At 41.7% G+C, this 25,856-nt stretch overlaps 1 protein-coding gene across 3 annotated transcripts in view; it reads right to left on the reverse strand.

Annotated features, from left to right (window-relative positions):
- gsk3ba (glycogen synthase kinase 3 beta, genome duplicate a) overlaps positions 1-25,856 on the reverse strand; it is a 211,654-nt gene that overhangs the window by 184,907 nt on the left and 891 nt on the right. For 2 of the 3 annotated variants that reach the window (XR_010975847.1, XM_068040837.1), the window contains exon 2: positions 16,106-16,252. The exons of the other annotated variant lie outside the window; for it this stretch is intronic. Coding sequence is in view for 1 of the 2 variants with exons in the window: in XM_068040837.1 (XP_067896938.1) it covers positions 16,106-16,252 (147 nt within the window). In the remaining variant the exon portion in view is untranslated. The remainder of the gene's footprint in view (positions 1-16,105; positions 16,253-25,856) is intronic. 3 annotated transcript variants of the gene reach the window in all.

The following is a 25,856-nucleotide window of genomic DNA, read 5'->3' on the forward strand; positions in this document are numbered from 1 at the left end:
TGAAGATGTTCCTTAAAACCTCTCTCGGACTTAGCTTTTGATTATCTATCCTAATATCTCCTTATGTATCAATTTTCTTTGATAATGCTCCCATGAAGGACCTTAGGACATTTTACTATGTTAAAAAGGGGCTATATAAATACAAGTTGTTGTTGTCGTAAAATAGTCTGATGGAACTCTGATTCTTGGGAGTAGATTACAAAAGAGTTTGATGGTAGAAGCAACTGCATGAAACCAAACTATTGTTAACTGCAAAAATGTTTCTGATCAGGATAAGACAACTTTAGTGGGAAGAGCTGTGACGTTCTATGATACATGGAACTTCCAAGGGTGATATTGTCATCACTGGCAGTAAAGTGGAACTTGCTCCACCTCCCACGCAGAATTAAACGAAGTAGGCAACTGGAAAAATTATTAGGAGCCAGTTATAATGACAACATTAGCATTACTCAAACACTTAATGACTGCTGCAGCATAGCACACTGTAAAAGAAAATATATACCTACGAGCAATAAAACCAATTAAATAAAACCATAAACTTCATGGGTTAAATTTTGCTCTAGCAGGGCATTTAACAGCATCTACCATTAGATAGACTTGCCCTGCACCCTTCAGCTCAAAATATTTTTGCCCATTACATTGCTGAAAACTGCAAGCTGATGGCGCAGCAAGATAAACTGGGCATCTGGGACCTGAGTAAACAAGGCAACCAACAGGTTGATATTTTTAAAATCGCCCCAAAAAAATTCACAACCTGAAGGAATGAAACTCCACATTTTTAACAATTAATTTTCGGTGCCAGAGAGGTTAATTGACTGTCATTAACACTTACCATGTCATAAAAAGGGTCTGTACACCTGTAATTACAAGCCCTAAACATCCGTCAGGTCTAGTTGGTATCTGCAGCACAAATACAGCAATTTCAAGACATTCAATGATGAGGCAGACAGCCTCATTAACATTCCATTAACAGCGAGTGCCATCAGCCTTGCCGCTATTTTAACAGCTAAATCTGGCCCCATGTGTTGTTGGGAGAGAAGTGAGGGGGCAGGGGATAAAATAATTTTCAAAGTGCCTTCTCACTTTGGTTCAAATGATGACAATGCACTCGAAGTTTGCTCCTGGTTTACAATGGCAGACAAGATTACTGCCTTATATTCACTCCAAGATGATATACCTTCCTGTGAAATGAGGTAAGTCTTTTGGAATAGATTCCCAGTGTGTTCATTCGCAGGGAACAGTGTGGCGACCATTGAATTGGGGAATTTAATATGTTTGTGTCAATAAATGATACTTAGTGCATAGCACAGATAGATTTCCAGCATGCCTATTTTTGAAAGGAATTCAGCTCAATGAAAGGATGTCAATTAGGCTAATAAATATTATCTTTAAATTTCAAAAATCAACAGAACATAAACTCACTATTAGTGGGGCACTGAAAACTTAAAGTAGGTTTACAGTAGAGAAATGATCCACAATGTCAAAATATCAGCCATTTTCAGAAAAATGTTGTAAATCAGGTAGAAAGAACAAATTAAAGTTTTACAACTGCTGCTCAGTGGTTTTTTTTGCCCATCGAAATAGTACGTTATATGCCAAAATAAACAAGTTAAACAGTCTTGGAAGTATCCAAGGACATTTTTGTATGCTCAAGGTGCGATACAAATGCAGGCTATTGTTGGATCAAGGTTTTCAGTACAAACCAGAGAATTTTACTTTCTATAAATTCCATTAGGGCACCCCCTCTCCCAATAACTAATCCCGTTTAACTCCGATTCCCCCTCTCCCTTCCCCGCCCCCACATTAAATTCTAATAAGAATTTAAAATTAAAAACCCAATCAAGGAGGAGGACATCTTAGAAGAACACAGGAACAGGAGTAAGCCATTCAGCCCCTCAAGCCTGTACTGCCATTCGATGAGATCATGACTGATTTCTATCTTAACTTGCTGCATGTGTCCTTTCATACCCTTGTCTAGCAAAAACTTATTGATGTCAGATTTAAAATTAATTATGCTAGCACCTGCTGCTTTTTGTGGGAGAGAATTCCACACTTCTACCATCCTTTGCATGCATGGCCTGGCTGATTTTAAGGTTATGTCACCTTGTCTTCAATGCCCCCATCAGTGGAAAATGTTTCCATCTACCCTATCAATTCCATTCAAAATCTTAAAAACCTCAATCAAATTTCTGCTTAACCTTCTATATTCAAAGAAATACAAGCCTAGTTTATGTAATCTCTCCTTATAATCTAACTCTAGGAGTCCAGGTAACATTCTGGTGAATCAGCAGTACACTTCTTCCAAGACCAATATATCCTGAAGTGCAGTGCCCATCTCCAATTTAGATACTGATTAGACTTTCCTCATTCAGGAAGTCAAAGGTAGAATGGATATGTTAGAAACCAATCACCTTCTAACTTAGGTGTGAAAGACATGATCTTATTTTTAAAAAAAACAAAATTTAACAATTCCAATCTAATCATTACATAGAATGGATTACAAAGTTGAAATAACGCCCAAGGAATAATCTGCAAGCTGTAGCTATTCAAGAATGGCCGATCTTGGTGGGATGGGAAAACATTGAACTAAATACTTAAATGGCAAATTTAGCCCAAACAAATGGAAGTGGTGTGTCTGCTAGCAAGCAGGATTCATTTTTTTATCAAGTATAAGAAAAGCCCACTAGACACTCACAATGAAACTGTCCTTCCAGTGCTCAAAATCACCCAGCCAATTCAATCAGCTACATTTTAATTGCCAATAAATTCGTTTGGCTCGATTATCTTATTTGGTAAGCTAGTTTATTGAGCAAGGAATTTTTTTTGCAATATCTGTTTCAAATTCATTTTACATTCTACTCTGAGGTTCACCCTACCTGTATCTTTTAATATTTTATATGCTTCATTGAGGCTTTCCTTAACCAACTTTCCAAACTTAGGCTTGCCACTTTTTCCTCATAGCTGGGGCAAATGATATGGCGCATTTCAACATCCAACTAATTTCGACATCTGCTGCATGCAGTGTAATTTGTTGCCTTAGAAGCTGGAATTAAAATGTTAGTTTCTAAATGGATTTGAGCAATAAATTTACCTGTCAAAAATTATCCTCATTACACTTTGTTTTCTATGCACCCAACATATTCATGTTCCTTTTGAAGCATGGCAGCCAAATTGTACACAGTGGTGTGGCCTCACCTGTGCATTCCATAGCACTGCCACTTCACTAAACCTGCACTATGAACTTGCTTTTCTCCACATTTCCTCAACTTAGAAAGTGACAAGTTTATTTTTATTCCCAGGTACTTTTTTTTTTAATCATCTTGTGCAATTTGCTCTCCTTTGATTTAAAATCTACATCCAAAAGTAATACAGATCAAAATTCTAAACTAATCCTTTCGTACATCAATAAAGGGGTCAAGTCTTTCTCTGTTGAAGAAACTGACTGCTGTTCATTGAATCAGAGTTCCATCAGCTATGGGGTTAGTCCAAAATAGAGTTCTTTTAGATGACTAAAAAACTACTTCCACGTAATTCAAGCACTAGCAGCCACCTTATGGTTTCTGGGCATATTTGTCACAAAGAATAACAAATTAGAAGCCATCATGCTTTTCTGTCTGGAGACTATGGTTGGGAAAGCTGTGGATCAAAGCAGACACCCAACAGTCTTGGATTAAAGCATAGCCAAGTTCCAAATAATTTGGCCCTCTTTTGGGCCTGCTGGAGATAGCGGGGCATGAAGCCAAGATTCCTATTCTTGGAGCAAGAATCTGACACGTGGAGCAATGTGTGTTTTTCTTGGGAGTGGGGGGGAGTGGGGGAAAGAAGGTACCAGCCCTTCGCTTTGCAAGCTGGAACGTCAGAACTATGTGTCCTGGCCTGTCGGAAGACCTTACACAAATCAACGATTCTCGGAAGACCGCCATCATTAACAACGAGCTCAGTAGATTCAATGTGGACATTGCAGCACTTCAGGAGACTCGCCTCCCCGCGAGTGGCTCTCTAGCAGAGCAAGACTACACCTTCTTCTGGCAGGGCAGGGATCCTGAAGAACCAAGACAGCATGGAGTGGGCTTCGCCATCAGAAACTCCTTGCTCAGCATGATAGAGCCTCCCTCAAATGGCTCGGAACGCATACTGTCCATCCGACTGCTCACCACCTCTGGTCCAGTACACCTACTCAGCATCTATGCTCCAACACTCTGCTCCCCACCTGAAGCTAAAGACCAGTTCTATGAACAACTCCATAACATCATTAGCAGCATCCCCAACACCGAACACCTATTCCTGCTGGGGGACTTTAATGCCAGGGTTGGGGCCGACCATGACTCATGGCCCTCCTGCCTTGGGCGCTATGGCGTTGGAAGGATGAATGAGAACGGGCAGAGACTGCTTGAGTTGTGTACCTATCATAACCTCTGCATCACCAACTCGTTCTTTCACACTAAACCCTGTCACCAGGTTTCATGGAGGCACCCAAGATCACGTCGTTGGCACCAGCTAGACCTCATTGTCACAAGGCGAGCCGCCTTAAACAGTGTTCAAATCACACGCAGCTTCCACAGTGCGGACTGCGACACCGACCACTCCCTGGTGTGCAGCAAGGTTAGACTCAGACCAAAGAAGTTGCATCATTCCAAGCAGAAGGGCCACCCGCGCATCAACACGAGCAGAATTTCTCACCCACAGCTGTTACAAAAATTTCTAAATTCACTTGTAACAGCCCTTCAAAACACTCCCACAGGGGATGCTGAGACCAAGTGGGCCCACATCAGAGACGCCATCTATGAGTCAGCTTTGACCACCTACGGCAAAAGTGCGAAGAGAAATGCAGACTGGTTTCAATCTCATAATGAAGAGCTGGAACCTGTCATAGCCGCTAAGCGCATTGCACTTTTGAACTACAAGAAAGCCCCCAGCGATTTAACATCCGCAGCACTTAAAGCAGCCAGAAGTACTGCACAAAGAACAGCTAGGCGTTGCGCAAACGACTACTGGCAACACCTATGCAGTCATATTCAGCTGGCCTCAGACACCGGAAACATCAGAGGAATGTATGATGGCATGAAGAGAGCTCTTGGGCCAACCATCAAGAAGATCACCCCCCTCAAATCTAAATCGGGGGACATAATCACTGACCAACGCAAACAGATGGACCGCTGGGTTGAGCACTACCTAGAACTGTACTCCAGGGAGAATGCTGTCACTGAGACTGCCCTCAATGCAGCCCAGCCTCTACCAGTCATGGATGAGCTGGACATACAGCCAACCAAATCGGAACTCAGTGATGCCATTGATTCCCTAGCCAGCGGAAAAGCCCCTGGGAAGGACAGCATTACCCCTGAAATAATCAAGAGTGCCAAGCCTGCTATACTCTCAGCACTACATGAACTGCTATGCCTGTGCTGGGACGAGGGAGCAGTACCCCAGGACATGCGCGATGCCAACATCATCACCCTCTATAAAAACAAAGGTGACCGCGGTGACTGCAACAACTACCGTGGAATCTCCCTGCTCAGCATAGTGGGGAAAGTCTTTGCTCGAGTCGCTCTGAACAGGCTCCAGAAGCTGGCCGAGCGCGTATACCCTGAGGCACAGTGTGGCTTTCGTGCAGAGAGATCGACTATTGACATGCTGTTCTCCCTTCGTCAGATACAGGAGAAATGCCGTGAACAACAGATGCCCCTCTACATTGCTTTCATTGATCTCACCAAAGCCTTTGACCCAGTCAGCAGACGTGGTCTCTTCAGACTACTAGAAAAGATCGGATGTCCACCAAAGCTACTAAGTATCATCACCTCATTCCATGACAATATGAAAGGCACAATTCAACATGGTGGCTCCTCATCAGAGCCCTTTCCTATCCTGAGTGGTGTGAAACAGGGCTGTGTTCTCGCACCCACACTTTTTGGGATTTTCTTCTCCCTGCTGCTTTCACATGCGTTCAAATCCTCTGAAGAAGGAATTTTCCTCCACACAAGATCAGGGGGCAGGTTGTTCAACCTTGCCCGTCTAAGAGCGAAGTCCAAAGTACGGAAAGTCCTCATCAGAGAACTCCTCTTTGCTGACGATGCTGCTTTAACATCTCACACTGAAGAATGCCTGCAGAGTCTCATCGACAGGTTTGCGTCTGCCTGCAATGAATTTGGCCTAACCATCAGCCTCAAGAAAACGAACATCATGGGGCAGGATGTCAGAAATGCTCCATCCATCAATATTGGCGACCACGCTCTGGAAGTGGTTCAAGAGTTCACCTACCTAGGCTCAACTATCACCAGTAACCTGTCTCTAGATGCAGAAATCAACAAGCGCATGGGTAAGGCTTCCACTGCTATGTCCAGACTGGCCAAGAGAGTGTGGGAAAATGGCGCACTGACACGGAACACAAAAGTCCGAGTGTATCAGGCCTGTGTCCTCAGTACCTTGCTCTACGGCAGCGAGGCCTGGACAACGTATGCCAGCCAAGAGCAACGTCTCAATTCATTCCATCTTCGCTGCCTTCGGAGAATACTTGGCATCAGGTGGCAGGACTATATCTCCAACACAGAAGTCCTTGAAGCGGCCAACACCCCCAGCTTATACACACTACTGAGTCAGCGGCGCTTGAGATGGCTTGGCCATGTGAGCCGCATGGAAGATGGCAGGATCCCCAAAGACACATTGTACAGCGAGCTCGCCACTGGTATCAGACCCACCGGCCGTCCATGTCTCCGTTATAAAGACGTCTGCAAACGCGACATGAAATCGTGTGACATTGATCACAAGTCGTGGGAGTCAGTTGCCAGCATTCGCCAGAGCTGGCGGGCAGCCATAAAGACAGGGCTAAATTGTGGCGAGTCGAAGAGACTTAGTAGTTGGCAGGAAAAAAGACAGAGGCGCAAGGGGAGAGCCAACTGTGCAACAGCCCCAACAAACAAATTTCTCTGCAGCACCTGTGGAAGAGCCTGTCACTCCAGAATTGGCCTTTATAGCCACTCCAGGCGCTGCTTCACAAACCACTGACCACCTCCAGGCGCGTATCCATTGTCTCTCGAGATAAGGAGGCCCAAAAGAAGAAGGGGGTAAGTAAAGGTGGAAGACAGAAGAGGCACATGATCTCATGTCTGTGCAACCTCAACATTTTCTCTGGTGTCACTGTGGGGACAAAAGTACCTTTAACAATACATCGACTAGATCCCTGATTAGAAATGACTGCAAAAAACCATTTCATACTGACCATCATTTGCTCATTGAGAAACTGGGCAGGAAACTACACCAACTGCCCCACCATTAGCTGCTATGTTTTCCATTGCCTTGCTCCAATGGCTTGGAATTTCCTACCTGAATATCTCTGCCTCTCCACATACTTTGTGTCTTTTAAGACCCTTCATAAATGGCCATTTCGTTGACCAAGTCTTCAATTTGCCCCCTTACCTCCCATCTAATCTCTTCTTTGGTTCAGTATCAATTTGCCACATTGTTGCAAAGAAACTTGAGACTACATAAATGCAAATTAGGGCTGAAGATCCATGTCTGCAAAGTTTGACAACTATGAAACTTGTTTTTCCAAACTCTTGTTTAAAAGAATTATTCAACCAAAACATTAGACGAAGGTTTAAATGAGATTTTACTGTATCCGCTACGTATTCTGTAGGAACTCAGGAGACCAAGAATACGGTTGCTTCCTATACTGACAATAAGGGTGCTACCTGTGCGGACAGTGTGCAAAGGAATACAATGTGCAGGGACACATAAAACTGAATAGTGGGAACCGAACAATATTACAATAATATGCCAATGCTTTCTTTTCTATGTTTACCGAGAGTAGCTCATTGGAAAAAAAAAGGAGATCCAAAAGAAAACAGAATGCAACAACAAGGCAACATGTTACTTTAATCAACTGGGAAGGTGGTTCACAATGTAATGAGCAACTTATAGGGCGTCCCTGCCTTGTTGCTGGACATGCAAATAAATGGTGGTAAACATGAAATGGTTTTTAAATAGTTATGTCTGGTACCACAATACTCCTCTCAGAATCAGTCACCACATTTTTAGAAACATAGGAACAGTAGTAAGCCAATCAGTCTCTCAAGTCTGTTCTGCCAATAGATCCTGGTTCATCTGTTTATCAACTCCATCCGCATTGGTTCCACATCCCTTAAAACCCTGACCTAATAAAAATCTTTCAAACTCAGTTTTGAATTTTACAGTTGACCTAGCCTCAATTTTCCCCCCCGCCCCCCCAAAAACAAAGAGTTAAAATTCCACTACCTTCCATGCCAAGAAGTGCTTTCAGGCTTCACCTCAATGGTCTAGCTCTAATTTTAAGGTTATTTCCCTTTGTTCTGGACACCCCCAGAGAAAACAGTTTGTATCTACTCCTTTAAATCATTTTAAATACCTCTATTAGATCATCCTTTAATTTTCTATACTTAAAGAAATGAATGCAACCCTAGTCTATGCAACTGGCCCTTATAAATTTAACCCTTTTAGTCTGTATATCATTATGGCAAGTCCACACATCATTCCCTCCAAGGCCAACATATTCTTTGAGGTGCGGTACCAAAAACTGAACACAGTACTCCAGATGTGATGTAACCAGGGCTTTAAACAACTGCAGCATAACTTCCAACCCTTTGTATTCCAGCCGCCTTGAAATAAAGGCTAACATCCCATTTTCAATTATTTTCTGTACCTGAGAATTGTTAATCTGTTAATTGTGTATCAATGGTTTGATTATATACAGGTGAAGGGTGTTAATTGGAATCTTAGTTGAGCACTTATAAGCAAACACTCAGACTGGCAAAAGGTTTCAGTGAAGAGCTGCACAATAAATGTGAAACTGAATAAATATAGGCTCCAGCATTATCTTTCCACAACAAGCTCTCTGGAGTTTAACGTGGTAGCAGAGGACGGTTGCCTAAAGCTGAAGGTTGGAAACTACAATTTTTTTTGGATAGAAAACTAAAATTTCAAGGGCTATTGTGGAAAATATGGCAGAACGCAAATGTAAATTGTCAGGGTTTGATTACCCTCCGATGTTCTCGGACTCTGAACCATATGACCAGTGGAAGAATGGAGTGGATATGTGGACATGGTAGAGCATGGCTATCCGACCCAAACCCGACCAGACCAGACGACGTGTCGGGTTTGGGTCGAGTCTCTCTTCCAGGTCCGGCGTTCAGGCTCGGGCCGGGCAGTGTTGCCTTTTGCTCAGGGAGGGAAAAGCTTCAAAATTTGAACAGCCAGGACATCAAGGCGGGAAACATGCATCTGGACTCCGCACTTGTCTGCAGTGAGCAAGTGAACGTCTCCATTCCATCCAAGGTAGAGCACAACCTCTTTGATAAGGGTAGGCGGTGGCATAGTGGTATTATCACTGGACTAGTAACCCAGAGAGCCAGGGTATTTCTCTGGGGACATGGGTTCAAATTCCACCACAGCAGAAGGTGGAATTTGAATTTAATTAATAAATCTGGAATTAAAAGCTAGTCTAATGATGGCCATGAAACCATTGTCGATTGTTGTAAAAACCCATCTGGCTCACGAATGTCCTTTAGGGAAGGAAATCTACTGTCCTTACCTGGTCTGGCCTACATGTGACTCCAGACCCACAACATGTCCTCTGAAATGGCCTAGCAAGCCACTCAGTTGTACCTAACCGCTACAAGGTCAATAAAACGGAATGAAACCGGACAGACCAACCAGCATCGACCTAGGCACCAGAAACGACAACGGCAAACCCAGCCCAGTCGACCCTGCAAAGTCCTCCTTACTACCAACTTTGGCACAAGCCCCCAGATGTGAGAGCTGTCGCACAGACTAGTCAAGCAACAGCCTGACATAGTCATACTCACGGAATCATACCTTACAGACAATGTCCCAGACACTGCCAACACCATCCCCGGGTATGTCCTGTCCCACTGGCAGGACAGACCCATCAGTGGTGGTGGCACAGTGGTATACAGTAGGGAGGGAGTTGCCCTGGGAGTCCTCAACATCGACTCCAGACCCCATGAAGTCTCATGGCATCAGATCAAACATGGGCAAGGTAACCTCCTACTGATTACCACCTACCGCCCTCCCTCAGCACTCCTCCATGTTGACCACCACTTGGAGGAAGCACTGAGGGTGGCAAGGGCACAAAATGTACACTGGGTGGGGGACTTCAACATACATCACCAAGAGTGGCTCGGTATCACCACTACTGACCAAGCTGGCAGAGTCCTAAAGGACATAGCTGCTAGACTGGGTCTGCGACAGGTGGTGGGGGAACCAACACGAGGGAAAAACATACTTGAATTCGTCCTCACCAATCTGCCTGCCGCAGATGCTTCTGTCCATGACTGTATTGGTAGGAGTGACCACCGCACAGTCCTTGTGGAGACGAAGTCCTGCCTTCACATTGAGGATACTGTCCATCGTGTTGTGTGGCACAACCACAGTGCTAAATGGGATAGATTTCGAACAGATCTGGCAATGCAAAACTGGGCATCCATGAGGCGCTGTGGTCCATCTGCAGCTGCAGAATTGTACTCAACCACAATCTGTAACCTCATGGCCCGGCATATCCCCCACTCTACCATTACCATCAAGCCAGGAGACCAACCCTGGTTCATGGAGGAGGGCATGCCAGGAGCAGCACCAGGCATAACTCAAAATGAAGTGTCAACCTGGTGAAGCTACAACACAGGACTATCTGCGTGCCAAACTGCGTAAGCAGCATGCGATAGACAGAGCTAAGCGATCCCATAACCAACGGATCAGATCTAAGCTCTGCAGTCCTGCCACATCCAGCCATGAACGGTGATGGACAATTAAACAACTAACTGGAGGAGGTGGCCCCACAAATATCCCAATCCTCAATGATGGGGGAGCCCAGCACATCAGTGCGAAAGATAAGGCTGAAGCATTTGCAACAATCTGCAGCCAGAAGTGCCGAGTTGATGATCCATCTCGGTCTCCTCCTGAAGTCCCCAGCATCACAGATGCCAGACTTCAGCCAATTCCATTCACTCTGCGTGATAGCAAGAAACGACTGAAGACACTGGATACTGCAAAAGCTATGGGCCCTGACAATATTCCGGCAATAGTACTGAAGACCTGTGCTCCAGAACTTGCCACACCCCTATCCAAGCTGTTCCAGTACAGCTGCAACACTGGCATCTACCATGCAATGTGGAAAATTGCCCAAGTATGTACTGTACAAAAAAAGCAGGACAAGTCCAACCTGGCCAATTACTGCCCCATCAGTCTACTCTCAATCATCAGTAAAGTGATGGAAGGTGTCATCAACAGTGCCATCAAGCGGCACTTGCTTAGCAATAACCTGCTCAGCGACGCTCTGTTTGGGTTCCGCCAGGGCCACTCAGCTCCTGACTTCATTACACCCTTGGTTCAAACATGGACAAAAGAGCTGAACTCAAGAGGGGAGGTGAGAGTGACTGCCCTTGACATCAAGGTAGCAGTTGACCGAGTATGACATCAAGGAGCCCTAGCAAAACTGAGGTCAATGGGAATCAGGGAGAAAACCCTCCGCTGGTTGGAGTCATACCTAGTGCAAAGGAAGATGGTTGTGGTTGTTGGAGGTCAATCATCTGAGCTCCAGGACATCACTGCAGGAGCTCCTCAGGGTAGTGTCCTGGGCCCAAACATCTTCAGCTGCTTCATCAATGACCTTCCTTCAATCATAAGGTCAGAAGTGGGGATGTTCGCGGATGATTGCACAATGTTCAGCACCATTCGTGACTACTCAGATACTGAAGCAGTCTCTGTAGAAATGCAGCAAGACCTGGACAATATCCAGGCTTGGGCTGATAAATGGTAAGTAACATTCGCGCCACACAAGTGCTAGGCAATGACCATCTCCAAGAGAATCTAACCATCTCCTCTTGACATTCAATGGCATTACCAGGGTTGAATCCCCCACTATCAACATCCCAGGGGCTATCATTGACCAGAAACTGAACTGGAATAGCCATATATATACCGTGGCTACAAGAGCAGGTCAGAGGCTAGGAATCCTGAGGCGAGTAACTCAACTCCTGACTCCCCAAGGCACAAGTCAGGAGTGTGATGGAATACTCTCCACTTGCCTGGATGGGTGCAGCTTCAACAACACTCAAGAAGCTCGACATCATCCAGCACAAAGCAGCCCGCTTGATTGGCACCCCATCTACAAACTTTCACTCCCTCCACCACCGACGCACAGTGGCAGCAGTGTGTACCATCTACAAGATGCATTGCAGCAACGCACCAAGGCTCCTGAGCAAGCACCTTCCAAACCCGTGACCTCTACCAACTAGAAGGACAACGGCAGCAAATACATGGGAACACCACCACCTGCAAGTTCCCCTCCAAGTCACACACCATCCTGACTTGGAACTATATCGCCGTTCCTTCACTGTCGCTGGGTCAAAATCCTGGAACTCTCTTCCTGACAGACTGCAGCGGTTCAAGAAGGCAGTTCACCACCACCTTCTCAAGGGCAAATACGGATGGGTAATAAATGCTGGCCTGGCCTTTGACGCCCACATCCCATGAATGAATTTTAAAAAATCAACTTCATTCCGGTCGTTGGGTTGGGTCGGGCACGGGAAAAAAAAAATCAAAGGACTCGGGCCAGCTTGGGTTCGGGTTGGATGTGGTTCTGTTGGGCCCGGGTCGGATTTCAATTGCATACCCGAGCAGGCCTTTAGGACACGGATTACAGCTCCATCAAAGAGGAAACAAGGTATGGCCTTGGCGTTGTCACTTCCTACCAAAAGTAAAATCAGAACTGTTTTGTGAACTGGATGCTCACCAGCTGGATACTGATGAAGGGTTGGATCTTCTGTCAGAATTCTTGGATGAAAAATTTACAAGAAAGATGATCTATAGAATGCATGAGGCATAGTCAGACTTTGATAGGTTTCGGAAAACAGATAGTTATTCAATGGAGAAATAGATCATGGACTTTAACAGACTGTATAGAAGATAAAGGAATTTCAATTTGGAGAACCCTGGTTCAGTGCTGGCTTTTAAATTGCTAGATTGTGCTCAGGTGTCGCATGTGAACACGCTCCTGGTTCTAACTGGGGTTCAGTTCTTGGACAAAGACGCCCTGTTGGATCAAATGTCTGCGGCCTTAAAGAAATTCCTGGGGAAACAGTCATTTCCTGCAGCTTTGGTAGAACAAGAAGGGCATTCCGCAGTGACACAAAGATTGGAGGAGACAATGTTGACTAGATTGTTACGAGGATTTCCATTTTTGTATTAAAACCTGGGATTCTATATTATTAAAAACTGAAAAGGATTTCAGTGGACATCGAGACATCTGGTGATAGCTGCACTTTATGGATGCTTCTGGAAGGAAGGCAGGGTCAATGAGAGGTTCCTGGTTTTGACCAGTAAATGAATACTGGAAGTCCGGTAATTTCAAAGGAACCCAGCAAGGGGTTTGACCTCAGAGCTACCCTTTTTGTGATGAGTGAATTCATGACTTGTGTTACGACTAGGTGAGAAAAGTGTCTAGGGGTCCCTTTTAGCCTTCACCTGGTCTTGTTGTAACAGGGTTTGTTTTAAAACACACTGTTTTGAGCTCCGCCTTGGTGAATTCTTGTTCACCACTTTCCAATTATAAGGGAAAGAAATGAGCACACCAGGTTTCCTTATCCTTAGCTTTAAAGAAGAAAAGTGAAATTTACTGAAACTCAAACCCTAATTCGCTTAACGTCTACGGACACACGCATATGCAAATATGGACAGAAAAGAGAAGAAAAATAAAATGGAGAGGTTTGAGGCAATATCAGAAGAGTTTCTTGTTTACTGTGCTTCAAGCTCGCTGTAGTCCTTGATTGTAGGAAGTCTTGCTTTTCGTTGGGCCCAGTATTTTTCTTAAACATTGTTCACTGAAGGAGACTTTTCTCTTGGGGTTCATGTGAATTCAATGAGTCTTCAGTTCCATGAGAAAGAGATGGGAGCAGACAGGAGAGGGGTCTTTTTAATCCAGGAGCAAAGAGTTTTGAGTCTCAAATACTCTGTGGCAAGTTCAAATTCAAACAGCCAGTTAGTCACTAAACTGGCCTGACCAGGTCTTGTATGTATTGGACAAACAAGGACTGGGTCCTTTGTTCCAACACTGTCTGTTAGCATGCAAAAAAGGTCTTTCTGGCAAGGGCCTGGCAATTCCTTCTCAAAAGCCCTCTTTTCTTCCTAGCATCAATTTTAAGTTTTAATGTTCATGTGGCGAAATAATGTCTGCCTCATTCTTGGCGGGTGGGGGCCTGCATGACACTGGGCATGTGATTTGTTTCTGGAAGGTTTTGGTTTCATTATTGAACTGTTTAAAAGCCAGTGGATTTGGTCTAAAGCAGGCAATTGGAATTTGATTTTGACCTGCCTGGAGATCAGAAGAACCAGAAAAGTATGACCTCTCTGTAAAGAATCCTTGGTCTTGAAAAGCAAAAGCTTGTATGAAGTGGTACTGTTGCCTCCTGCATTTTTGAAGAAACCCTGAATTTGCAGAAATCTTGCATCTTTAAAAAAGGACTTTTGCATCAAATGTGAAAACTGATACCTGTCACTACACCCCTGATGGAAGACCTACGTGAAGCCTTCTACAATTGAATTTCTTTGAACGCCTACCTATTACAGACTGCTCATCAAACTCGCCTGGAAAGACTTCGAGTAGCATCCAACTATTTGGTTTGGTGAGGCGTCTCAAAGTCAAAGAACTTCCTTCATATGCTCCGACCTGTGGAAAAGTGGGACTAAATTAACAGTACACTCCTCCCACCTTGGTCATTAACAAGATTTAGGAATAATCCTAAAACAGAAACTGGAAGCAGACAGAAGTACAATGGAAGACAGGAGGAATGAGGTTGAAAGCACCTTCAGCAGATCTGACTATTACAGTGGAAGACAGAATTGGAACAGCAATCGTAGGCGAATGAATCCCAGGAATGCCCAAGGAACAGTTAATAGGTGCTTCAGATGTGGCAATGAACTGCCCTAAGCGAAGGGGCAGAGTCTTCAAAATAAAACACAACACAGAGCATTCCGAGACAAAAGAGGAAGATACTGATGGATCTGAACAAATTGTACTAGTGACAAGGAGTTTTAGCTCTGTGATGAACACGTTAGTTGCGGATTTGTTCAACTGTGCTGTATTGGATAGTGCTTGCACATCAATAGTATGTAGAACTGATTGATTATGGTGTTGTCTGGATTCAATCAGTAGTAAGGATCAACGCAAGGTTAAGGAGTATAAAAGTAGTACCAGCTTTAGGTTTGGTGATGACAACACATTGAAGTCACTGAAGAGAGTAGTAATTCCATGTAAAATAGCTGGGGTAAGCCACTTTATCAGTACTGATGTTGTCTCTTTTGAGATACCTTTAGTGTCGAGTAAGCCTTCAATGAAAAAGGCACAAATGAAACTTGACATGGAGCATGATAAGACAATTGTTTTTGGGAAGTCAGTGAATTTGCAGTTTATACCCAGTCAGGGCATTATTGTATCCCCTTAACAAAACCTGATGTTTCTAGTCAGAGTGTTGGAGAAGTATTGATGGTATCAGGTGTTTGAAGAATCAGAGATAAAAGGCAAATTGTCTTAAAGTTACACAGACAATTTGCTCACCCTTGTCAGAGATTAAAAACCCTGCTAAAGGATGCAGGTGAGATTGATGAAGAGTATACAAGGATAATAGAAGGAGATTTACTGAAAAGTGTGAAATCTGTAAAAGGTATTGGAGGGCACCATCACATCCTATTGTCAGCCTTCCAATGGCACGTGACTTTAACCAGCTAGTTGCCACAGATTTAAAGGTATGGGACAAAGACAAGAATATTTTCATTCTACATTTTATAGACCTAGCAACTAGATTTAGTCTTTCTACAATAATAAATAGTAAGGAAAAAAAGAAAAGAGTGATTATAGACAAAATTATGGATAGGGAATGGACTTGGGGCACCAGCTAAGTTTCTGACTGATAATGGAGGGAAACTTGCCAATGACGAGTTCAAAGATATGTGGAAACATGAACAATATGGTTATGAATACTGCAGCTGAAAGTCCTTTCTGCAATGGGCTTTGTGAAAGGAATCACACAGTGCTTGATGAAATGTTACATAAAATCTTACTGACCAGCCAAACTGCAAGTTGACAACTGCCCTGGCATGGGCAGTTCATGCGAAGAACTCGCTTCAGATGGTTGGAGGATATTGTCCCCATCAATTGGTCTATGGGCAGAATGCCAAATTGCCTTCAGTCCTGTGCGACAGTCCTCCTGTTCTAGAAGATACTACAATTAGTTCCCTTTTTTCTGCACTTTTGAATGCTTTACATGCAAGGAAACGTGCTTTCATCGAGGCAGAGATCTCTGAGAAAATTCGCAAAGCTCTGAGGCATTGTATAAGGCCATCTGAGGCAGAATTTAAGATTGGGAGTCAGGCTTGTGGGGCCTTTAAATATATTGCCTTAGCTATTAAGCAGACCAAGTATGGAATGAGTTTGAATCAACAATCCTAATTAGAAAGTGTTACTCCCATCCCGGTTAATCGTGTTAGATCATCATAGAAAGATGATGATCTATCTAAAGCAGAGACTGAGCAATTGCAAAGCTTGTTGGTCAGTTAAACTGGTTGTGCTCTCAGACTAGGCCTGATGCTAGTTTTGATGCACTGGAGTTAAGCACAATGATGACACATCCAAAAGTGGAGAGTATTTTCAGGGCAAACAAAACATTGAAGAAACTAAATCTGGAGAAAGGCGTACTGAAGTTCCCATCCTTAGGTGACCCAAAGAACATGAAGCTAATAATATTTAGTGATGCTTCACATGCTAATCTTGCTGATGGGTATTCGAGTGCAGCTGGCTTCATTATATTTCTGATGGGTGACAATGGGAAATGTTGGGAGGCTAAGAAAATAAAACAGGTTGTTAAAAGCACATTAGCTACGGAAACACTGGGTCTTGTGGAGGCAGGGATATGGGGTTCTACTTGTCAAATATATTGGTGAAATTCTGAACAAGAGACACACTGAAGATAGGATACCCATTGCATGTTATGTGGATAATAATTCTTTGTGGGACATTGTACACTCCACAATAAGTGTGAGTGAGAAAAGACTATGTATTAACCTGGCTGGATTGAAACAAATGCTGGAGAGAAAGGAAATCTCTCAACTTAAATGGGTCAGTGCAAGTCATCAGCTATCCGATTGTTTCACAAAAAGAAATGCTAGTACAAAGACATTATTAGGGGTGCTGGAGGAGAGGCATCTCACAATGTAATACTTTGTACCCAATATGGAATTTATTTTGATTTATTTAGAAATGTACTTTGAGCATGTTAACCCAAGTTGTAATGTAAAAGGAGGGAATTTTTTAATTGCGTATCAATGGTTTGATTATATACAGGTGAAGGGTGTTAATTGGGGTCTTAGTTGAGCACTTTTAAGCAGACACTCACAGACTGAAGGGTTTGAGTGAGGAGCTTCACATTTGTAATCCTTTCATTCTGCACAATAAATGTGAAATTGAGTAAGTATAGGCTCCAGCATTATCCTTCCTTAACAAGCTTTCTGGAGTTTTAACACTCACTACCCTTTTAACAATTTTGAAAATCGCTAAATCTCTCTGCTCACCATTCTGATCTATCTTAGGTTCAAAGTCAATTACCTCATACTTCCAATTTAAAAACAAGTAGTATCTAGGGTGACTACATCACTGGAGTTAAAGGATCATCACATCATCAAAATCATAGAATCAGAGCAGAAACTATTTCCACTGATACCGATGGTGTTTTACCCTCTGCCCAAATGGATAGTTCTAATCACATTTACCTATCCAGTTACCATATCCCATCATTGTATTTTCCTGCATCCACCCAGCCAATCCAAACTTGTGTGCTGAAAGTGTTTCGGCCTGGATTACAAACTTGCAATCATTCCTGGATATCTTTTTACAGTTTTAATTAAATTGGATAGTGTACTCTATTTTTGTGTAGCAATGGCCATAAGGGTGATTTGTGCCTTTGATGTGACAGGATTCATACAAGATCAGCGAAGATAGGAGAAATGATGTTAGAATCCAAGGTCAGCGAAGATAGAAGAAAATGTTAAATCATTAATCTTCAGCTGAGCTGTATATTCTATAGAATTCAACTTCTTACCTTTTGTTGGATTTTTGTAATATTTCAACTAATGACAACTGTTAATAAACCTACAAAAAAATGAACTTAAAAAAACTAGTTAGCAATTTCGTATAAACAGATTTGAATGTTACCGGGCACCAAATATATAGTTCATTGAATTGCTCAACACTCAATACTTTTCTCTACTCAAATCAGCTACTACCTAAATACTAGCTCCAAAAGATGACAATTTAAATTATTGTTGAGGTTATTACCTTTCAGCCCCATTCATCTTTTCGCTCATTTTCTATGAGCAGTTTACACCCACTTGTAAGAATCACCATTACAAATGGTCACAAGAACAGAGCAAGTTCCACAGACTAAGCTTGTATTTCCCTCGAGAATAGAAGATTAAGTGATGACCTAATTGAAGTGTTTAAGATGATTACAGGAGTTGATAGAGTAGATAGTGTAAAAACCTAGAACAATGAAGTTAAACCTTAAAATTTGAGGTGTGCCATTTAGGGTGTTGTCAGGAATCATGTCTTCACACAAAGGGGTACTGGAAATCTGGAACTCTCTCCCAAAATCTGAAGCTTGGTCAACTGAAAATTTCAAAACTGAGATTGATAGATTTTTGTTAAGCAATGGCATTAAGCGGTATAGAATCAAGACAGGTTAATGGAGTTAAGATACAGATGAACCATGATCTAATTGAACAGTGGAGCAGGTTCGAGAGGCTGATTGGCATATTCCTGTTCCTATACATACACACATGCTCGGCTTTCACTTCCAAATGAAAGCATCTCTCCCCATAGTTGCACGAAGATAAGATACTCATTGACCTTGCCAGTCAAGTCACAGGCCAAAACCATATCCTATCACTATTAGTAAATCAATATGAAGTACCTTTGTCCTGCCACTCAGAGCAAATTCAAATTTCTGGACCTGTGGCTCACAATTCTGTAATATTTACAATTCCCAATGTTTTGTAAAAGCACACTACTGCAGATGCTGGAAATATGAAATAAAAACAAAGTGCTGGAAATACTCAGCAGGTCAGGCAGCATCAGTGGAGAGAGAAGCAGAGTTAATGTTTCAGGTCTGTGACCTTTCATCAGAACACCTGAGATGTACTTAATATTTCGGTAACCTTTTTATCGCTAAGGACAAATGTATCCGACAACACACGTGCAGGTGGTTTGAATTTCACAGAGCACTTTTTTAAAATCATTAAGTCACAAAGCTAAAAAGCAAAGAAGCCCCATCGTAAAATAACTCCGATTTTACTATTAGGGAAATCCTAGGTGGAAACTAGATACTTCTGGAGTGAAGTGAAAACAACTTTACATAATGTTTTATTATTGTTACATTTATAAGTTTAGAATAATCCCAATACATATTTTACACCTTACTTCTAGCATAAATGATTAAAACTAAGCGATTGAATATACATACAAGGGAGAAAATGTCATGCACAACACTTGATTCTTTGTTCAATATAATTAGAGAATTCAGCTTGAAAATATTGGTGTTATAGAATGGAACATTTCCACTTTATTAAGCAGTCATAGGTTAGTTAAAACAGGATAGATACATGATAAAGTTGTCTAATACTCCAACAGTATATTAAACCGACATTCAAGAGTTTCCTCCTTCTCCATGAAATGACATATTTAATAGTAAGCAAAGTGCGACTTTGTTAAGGTTCAAACTTTTCATATTTGTCAAAACTAAAAAGCACTTAGTGTCTATCTATTGCTTGAACTACTGCATTGAATTTTGGTGAATGATTTCAAACAAAAACTCGAAGTTTTAAATAGAGAAGACACATAATAGTTATTTCACCCAAGAGCCTAAATGTCAAGAAACATAAAAAAGACTGAACACAAGCCAAAGGATTCAAAAATCAGACCCACATAAACAAGCAGTATTCAGATTTCAACTGGTTTTCTGCTCCACTTTATAAGTTATACACTGCACAAAAATTTGATCATTCCATTGTACATCTTGCTTCTACCAGAGTTTATTTTCAAATAAAAACTGGCATATCATCTACGTTAAGCCATACACAGCCCAATATTGAACAGGATGAAAAAATATTGCAGTCAGACCTCCTTTCCTTAGCCCTCCCAATTCAACTGGCATTTCATATATAAAAAATTATAAAGCTTTAGTACATGTGTAACTTCCCTTTGATATTTTAATGCAATTGTATTTGTGGACTTAAAACAATTTTTGTGGGTAATTGCCAGTAGTCAGTTTTTTTTTCCTGTTCCTCTCCTCTTCACTTGAAGATACTGGCTTAAGCTGGAATAAGATTCCATGGCACCAGCAGCCTTTTACCCAAATGACTATTTGTTAATGAGCACTGGCAAACTATCTCACCATAGAGGATATTATTCGATCTTCTCAGCCAACGTCTGTGGCTCTTATTAAAAGGTGCATGTACATTCAATAAGTCAGAAGTGGAAACCATGACTAATTTTTCTCCACCTGAGACCAGAGGCATTGAGGCCAATCGGAGTACCCAACCGCTGCCCCAGCATAATGTGATTAAATTGTTACTGTTCATCTTTTTTAAAAAACTTAAAAAGTTACATTTCAACTGAAACAGATTAGTAAGCCAAATTCTTTAAACAGAAAAGTGTGCAGACAGGGGATCCCACTAAAATGAAATTTTAGTGATTTTCATAACGAATGATTAGTAGACGCAAAAGAGTGAAGTGAAAGAATATGAACATAAAAGAAAACCAATATTCGAAAATTTCTACCCATTCTGACATTCTAATATGAATCGTATAATTCAATTGTATTTTAACCTAATGATGTTCATTTGGTAGACAAATTACTATTAGACAAATTTTCCAGAAAATAGTGAATTAGGTACTGGATGCCAAGAATGAGCAAACATGACCATAACCAATTAACTGGTTATTGTTTGACAATTAAAGTATAATTTAGAAACATTAGAAATTAGATGTGGATTTTTCTTTAAAAATCAATTTCTACTCTCCCTCTTCCCCCACCCCGCTAGCAATTTATTTTCTCCTTTCCTGTTGCTAGGGTACCAGTAACCATTTAAGAAACAAAGGTTGGTAGACTTTTCAACCATTGCGGCATCAGAGCTGAACCTAATTGAGCCCTTATGTGCACATCCATGCAGTTACTAGGATTAGTGGGCAATGATTAAGACCTGGAATCCTGGTCGATTTCCCCTTCCCTAATCTGGGAGTACAGAGGGTAATTGCAGCACCCCAAATGCTGTGCCAACTGAGATTAGCTAACGAAGCACAAATCAGCAAATCAACGCTAGGACCTTCTTAGCACTACTGGCGACCATGAATCAAATAACTTTTTTTTTTAAACTGTCCTTTACAAAGATTTACCCATTCTGACATTCTAATATGAATCGTATAATTCAATTGTATTTTAACCTAATGATAGTAATTTGTCTACCAAATGAACATTAGACAAAACAATGTCACAGATGAACAAAGAAAACCCATCCAACTAAGTTTTAAGCTTTCATGGAGGGATTAATCATGAGTATTGCAACAAAGCACATTCAAACTTATTTTAAAAAATCTTATCAGGACCCCCTGCATTCTTGCTTATGTTCCACATATAGGGGCAGAGGCCACAAATAACACACATATTAATAAATTGTTAGTCTATATAACTTTGCTTATGCTTTTTGCCAATCTCCACTTGCTTTTAAGTTGGTTACTACTATTAACACTTCCTCAAACCTCATTTAAAAAATTAAAATTGAGCAATACAAGAAAGTGCACTAAAACCCCGAGATGCTCTTCTGAGCTATTTGAAAGTAGGCGAACAAAACAATCTTTCACATTGTATTTCCATTAATAAAGTAGCCATAAACAATGTGCATTTTTTGAGAATTGGGTGGTGGCTTAGTATTTTAGTAAAAACTGTCACTAAATACAACCAACACAAATGAGAAACCTCTTGTACATCAAGCTCAGTTGATCACATCACAACTGGTCCAGTATTGCAGCATCTTTTTCATTAATATGCTGCATGAGGATAGCAAATTGCACGGAGGTCCATACATCCCACATATGGAAATTCCTAATCTTTGCTGAGTTATCAGAAAGGCAAAACAATGGAAGAAAGAGGAAAAGAGGACAAATCACCTCGGCAATCCTGCAACATACTTACAAAAGTGTGGAAAATGGTCATTTGCCAGTGCCTTAAGGCAACAGTTTTTTTAAATTTGAGTTCAATGTTGAGATGCAGTGGTGGCTTTTGGTGATCATTCATATCAGAAATCTGAGTGTCTCAACAGTGGCAAATGACCATAGAATAATCTTAGCCAAGTCTAATTCTATCCTCACTCTCATACAAGCACTTACAATGAAGGTTGCAGGAAAGCAACTGTGGCAGAAAGCCTGGCCAATTTCTCCCTGCAACTTGACAGCACTGAAGTCAACAGTAGCACAACAACTACCGTCTCAGTCTAGGTTGTTTAACTAGCAGAGACTATGCATTCAACTTTCTTGGTTGGTTTAGCTCAGCTACATGCCATGTGGCGATTTTACCTAATAAACATGCAATGTCCTTCCAAGCATAAAAAGGCAGAAGGGATGTACTCTTAGCCTGTCCACAATCTACATGGCACAAGTCAGGAGTGTGATGGAATACTCTCCACTTGCCTGGATGGGTGCAGCTCCAACAACACTCAAGAAGCTCAACATCATCCAGGACAAAGCAGCCCACTTGATTAGCACCCCATCCACAAACATTCACTCCCTCCAGCACCAAAGCACAGTGGCAGCAATGTGTACCATCTACAAGATACACTGCAGCAACGCAACAAGGCTCCTTAGACAGCACCTTCCAAACCCGTGACTTCTCCCAACTAGAAGGACAAGGGCAGCAGATGCATAGGAACACCACTACCTGCAAGTTCCCCTCCAAGTCACATACTAAATTGACTTGGAACTATATCGCCGTCCCTTCACTGTCGCTGGGGCAAAATCCTGGAACTCCCTTCCCAACAGCACTTTACGTGTACCTACCTCCCATAGACGGCAGCGGTTCAAGAAGGCAGCTCACCACCACCTTCTCAAGGGCAATTAGGGATGGGAAATAAACGCTGGCCTAGCCAGCGACGGCCACATCCCATGAATGAATAAAAAAAAGCAGGGCTCTGTGTTGAAAACAGAGAGTATTGTCTTTCCATTGCTATCCCCCTTCCCCTCACCCTAATAAATGTTTGAAGAAATGAGGCCTACTGTTCAAAGGGATCTGATAAAATTTGAATTTATACAATAAAAATGATTTTTCCCAACAAAATATCCTCACAAAGGTAAAGCTACAGTACACCAATTTACTCTGTTTTTGGAAGTTTAGAACGCACCCGTAGTTTCCAGGAACTACAGATTTCTAACAGTTCAAAAATAAATTATTATGCAAATACTGATGCGGTAATATGCATCTCTAGATACACGAATGGAAGTTAGAATTCCCTAAAAAGGTAAATATTGCAAAGCAGTACAAACTGTGGAAAAATTCTAAATTTCAAACTTCAAAGTTAGTCATGCCAAGATTCTTTCATGCCCTCCTCAAAAAGTTGTCTCAATGTTCATACTTATTAGTGATGGTGACTAGTTTAGGGGTTGCATGTCTCCAGCAGAGATGTCATTGTACTGCTATTGTCTCATCCCTTCAGTTAGTTAATATTTTTACCTCCACTTCCACTCATTTGCTTAAAAAGTTAAATCTTGAACAGCAGAAAATCATTGAACTTTTTGAAGTAAACTACATCCTGCATGCCACAGAATTGTTACAGTGCAGGAGGCCACCATTCAGCCCATCACTTCCGCACCAGCTCTCCAAAAGAGCAATTCACTCAGTTCCATTCCCCCTGTAACCCTGCACCATTCTTCCTTTACAGATAACAGTCTAATTCCCTTTTCAATGCTGCAATTGAACCTGCCTCCACCACACTCTCAAGCAGTGCATTCCAGATCTTAAGCGCACTCTGCATGAAAAAGATTTTCCTCATGTCACTTTTGCTTCTCCTACCAAATACTTTAAATATGTGCCCTCTCGTTCACGCTCCTTTCACAAGTGGGAACAGTTTTTCCCTATCTACTCTGTCCAGACCCCTCATGATTTTGAATACCTCTATCAAATCACCTCTCAGCTTTCTCCAAGGAAAACAGTCCCAACATCTTCAATATATCTTCATAACTGAAGTTCCTCATCCCTGGAACCATTCTCGTGAGTCTTTCCTACACTCTCTCAAATGCCCTCATGTCTTTCCTCAAGTGCAGTGCCCAATCCAGCTGAGGCCAAACTGATGTCTTATACAAGTTCAACATAACTTCCTTGTTCTTGTACTCGATGCCCCTATTAATAAAGCCCAAGATACTGTATGCTTTATTAACTGCTCTCTCAACCAGTCCTCCACCTTCAATGACTTATGCACATATACACCCACGTCCCTCTGCTCCTGCACCCCTTTTAGAATTGTATCCTTTATTATATTGTCTCTCCACGTTCTTCCTACCAAAATGAATCACTTCACATTGCTCTGCACTGAACTTCATCTGCCACTTATCTGCCCATTCCACCAACTTGTCTATGACCTTTTGAGGTTCTACACCATCATCCTCACAGTTCACAATGTTTGCAAGTTTCGTATCATCTGCAAACTTTGAAATTGTGCCTTGTATATTAATGATCTGGACCTTGGTGTACATCAGGAAAAGCAAGGGTCGCAACACTGACCCCTGGGGAACTCCACTACAAACCTTGCTCCAGCCCGAAAAATATCCATTAATCACAGACCTGAAACGTTAACTTTGCTTCTCTCTCCACAGATGCTGCCAGAGCCGAGTATTTCCAGCACTTTTTTGGTATTATTTCAGATTTCCAGCATCTGCAGTATTTTGCTTTTATTTTACATAAACCACTACTCTTTGTTTCCTGTCTCTCAGCCAATTCTGTATCCATATTGTTACTGTCCCTTTTATTCCATGAGCTATAAGTTTACTTACAAGTCTGTTGTGTGGCACTGTATCAAATGCCTTTTGAAAGTCCATATACACATCAACAGCATTGCCCTCATCAATCCTCTCTTACTTCCTCAAAAAACTCCAGCAAGGTAGTTAAACATGATTTTCCCTTCAGAAATCTATGCTGGCTTTCCTTAATTAATCCTGCATTTGTCCATGTGACTATTAATTTTGTCCTGAATTATTTTTACTACACACACCTACCTGCATTTTATAAACTATATATATTCAATACACTGTACTTTTGGAACTGAGAAATTCAGAATACCCCCAAAATAAATAGGCAAGTTTTACATCATAAAAAAGGTAACACTCATCTATTTACTACAACCAGCATTCATCAAGAATAATAAATGTTACTACATTTTAAAATGTAGTATCATTTTTGCATAAACCAAAATCAAATAATAGGCATATTAAAAGACTGAACGGCACACAATTACAATATGCCAAATTCCTAACCATCATGAATGAAATTACCAAACCTTTAACTAACCAGGTGGACACGCAGACATGGAAAACGGTACAAATGGGGGCATCACAAAGAATTAAGCCAATACCCACTGGCTGTACAATAAAGTTATTTTAATATTTACACCCTTCAGAAATTTCAAAATCCAATCCCAACTCATTTGAGAATTAGAAATATGAAAGTGACGTTAATGTTAACAATAAGTAACTGCTAAGTTAGAAGAAACAGAGTCCACTACTA

This window comes from Heterodontus francisci, chromosome 10 (assembly GCF_036365525.1).
Source record: "Heterodontus francisci isolate sHetFra1 chromosome 10, sHetFra1.hap1, whole genome shotgun sequence".
Taxonomy (NCBI): Eukaryota; Metazoa; Chordata; class Chondrichthyes; order Heterodontiformes; family Heterodontidae; genus Heterodontus; species Heterodontus francisci.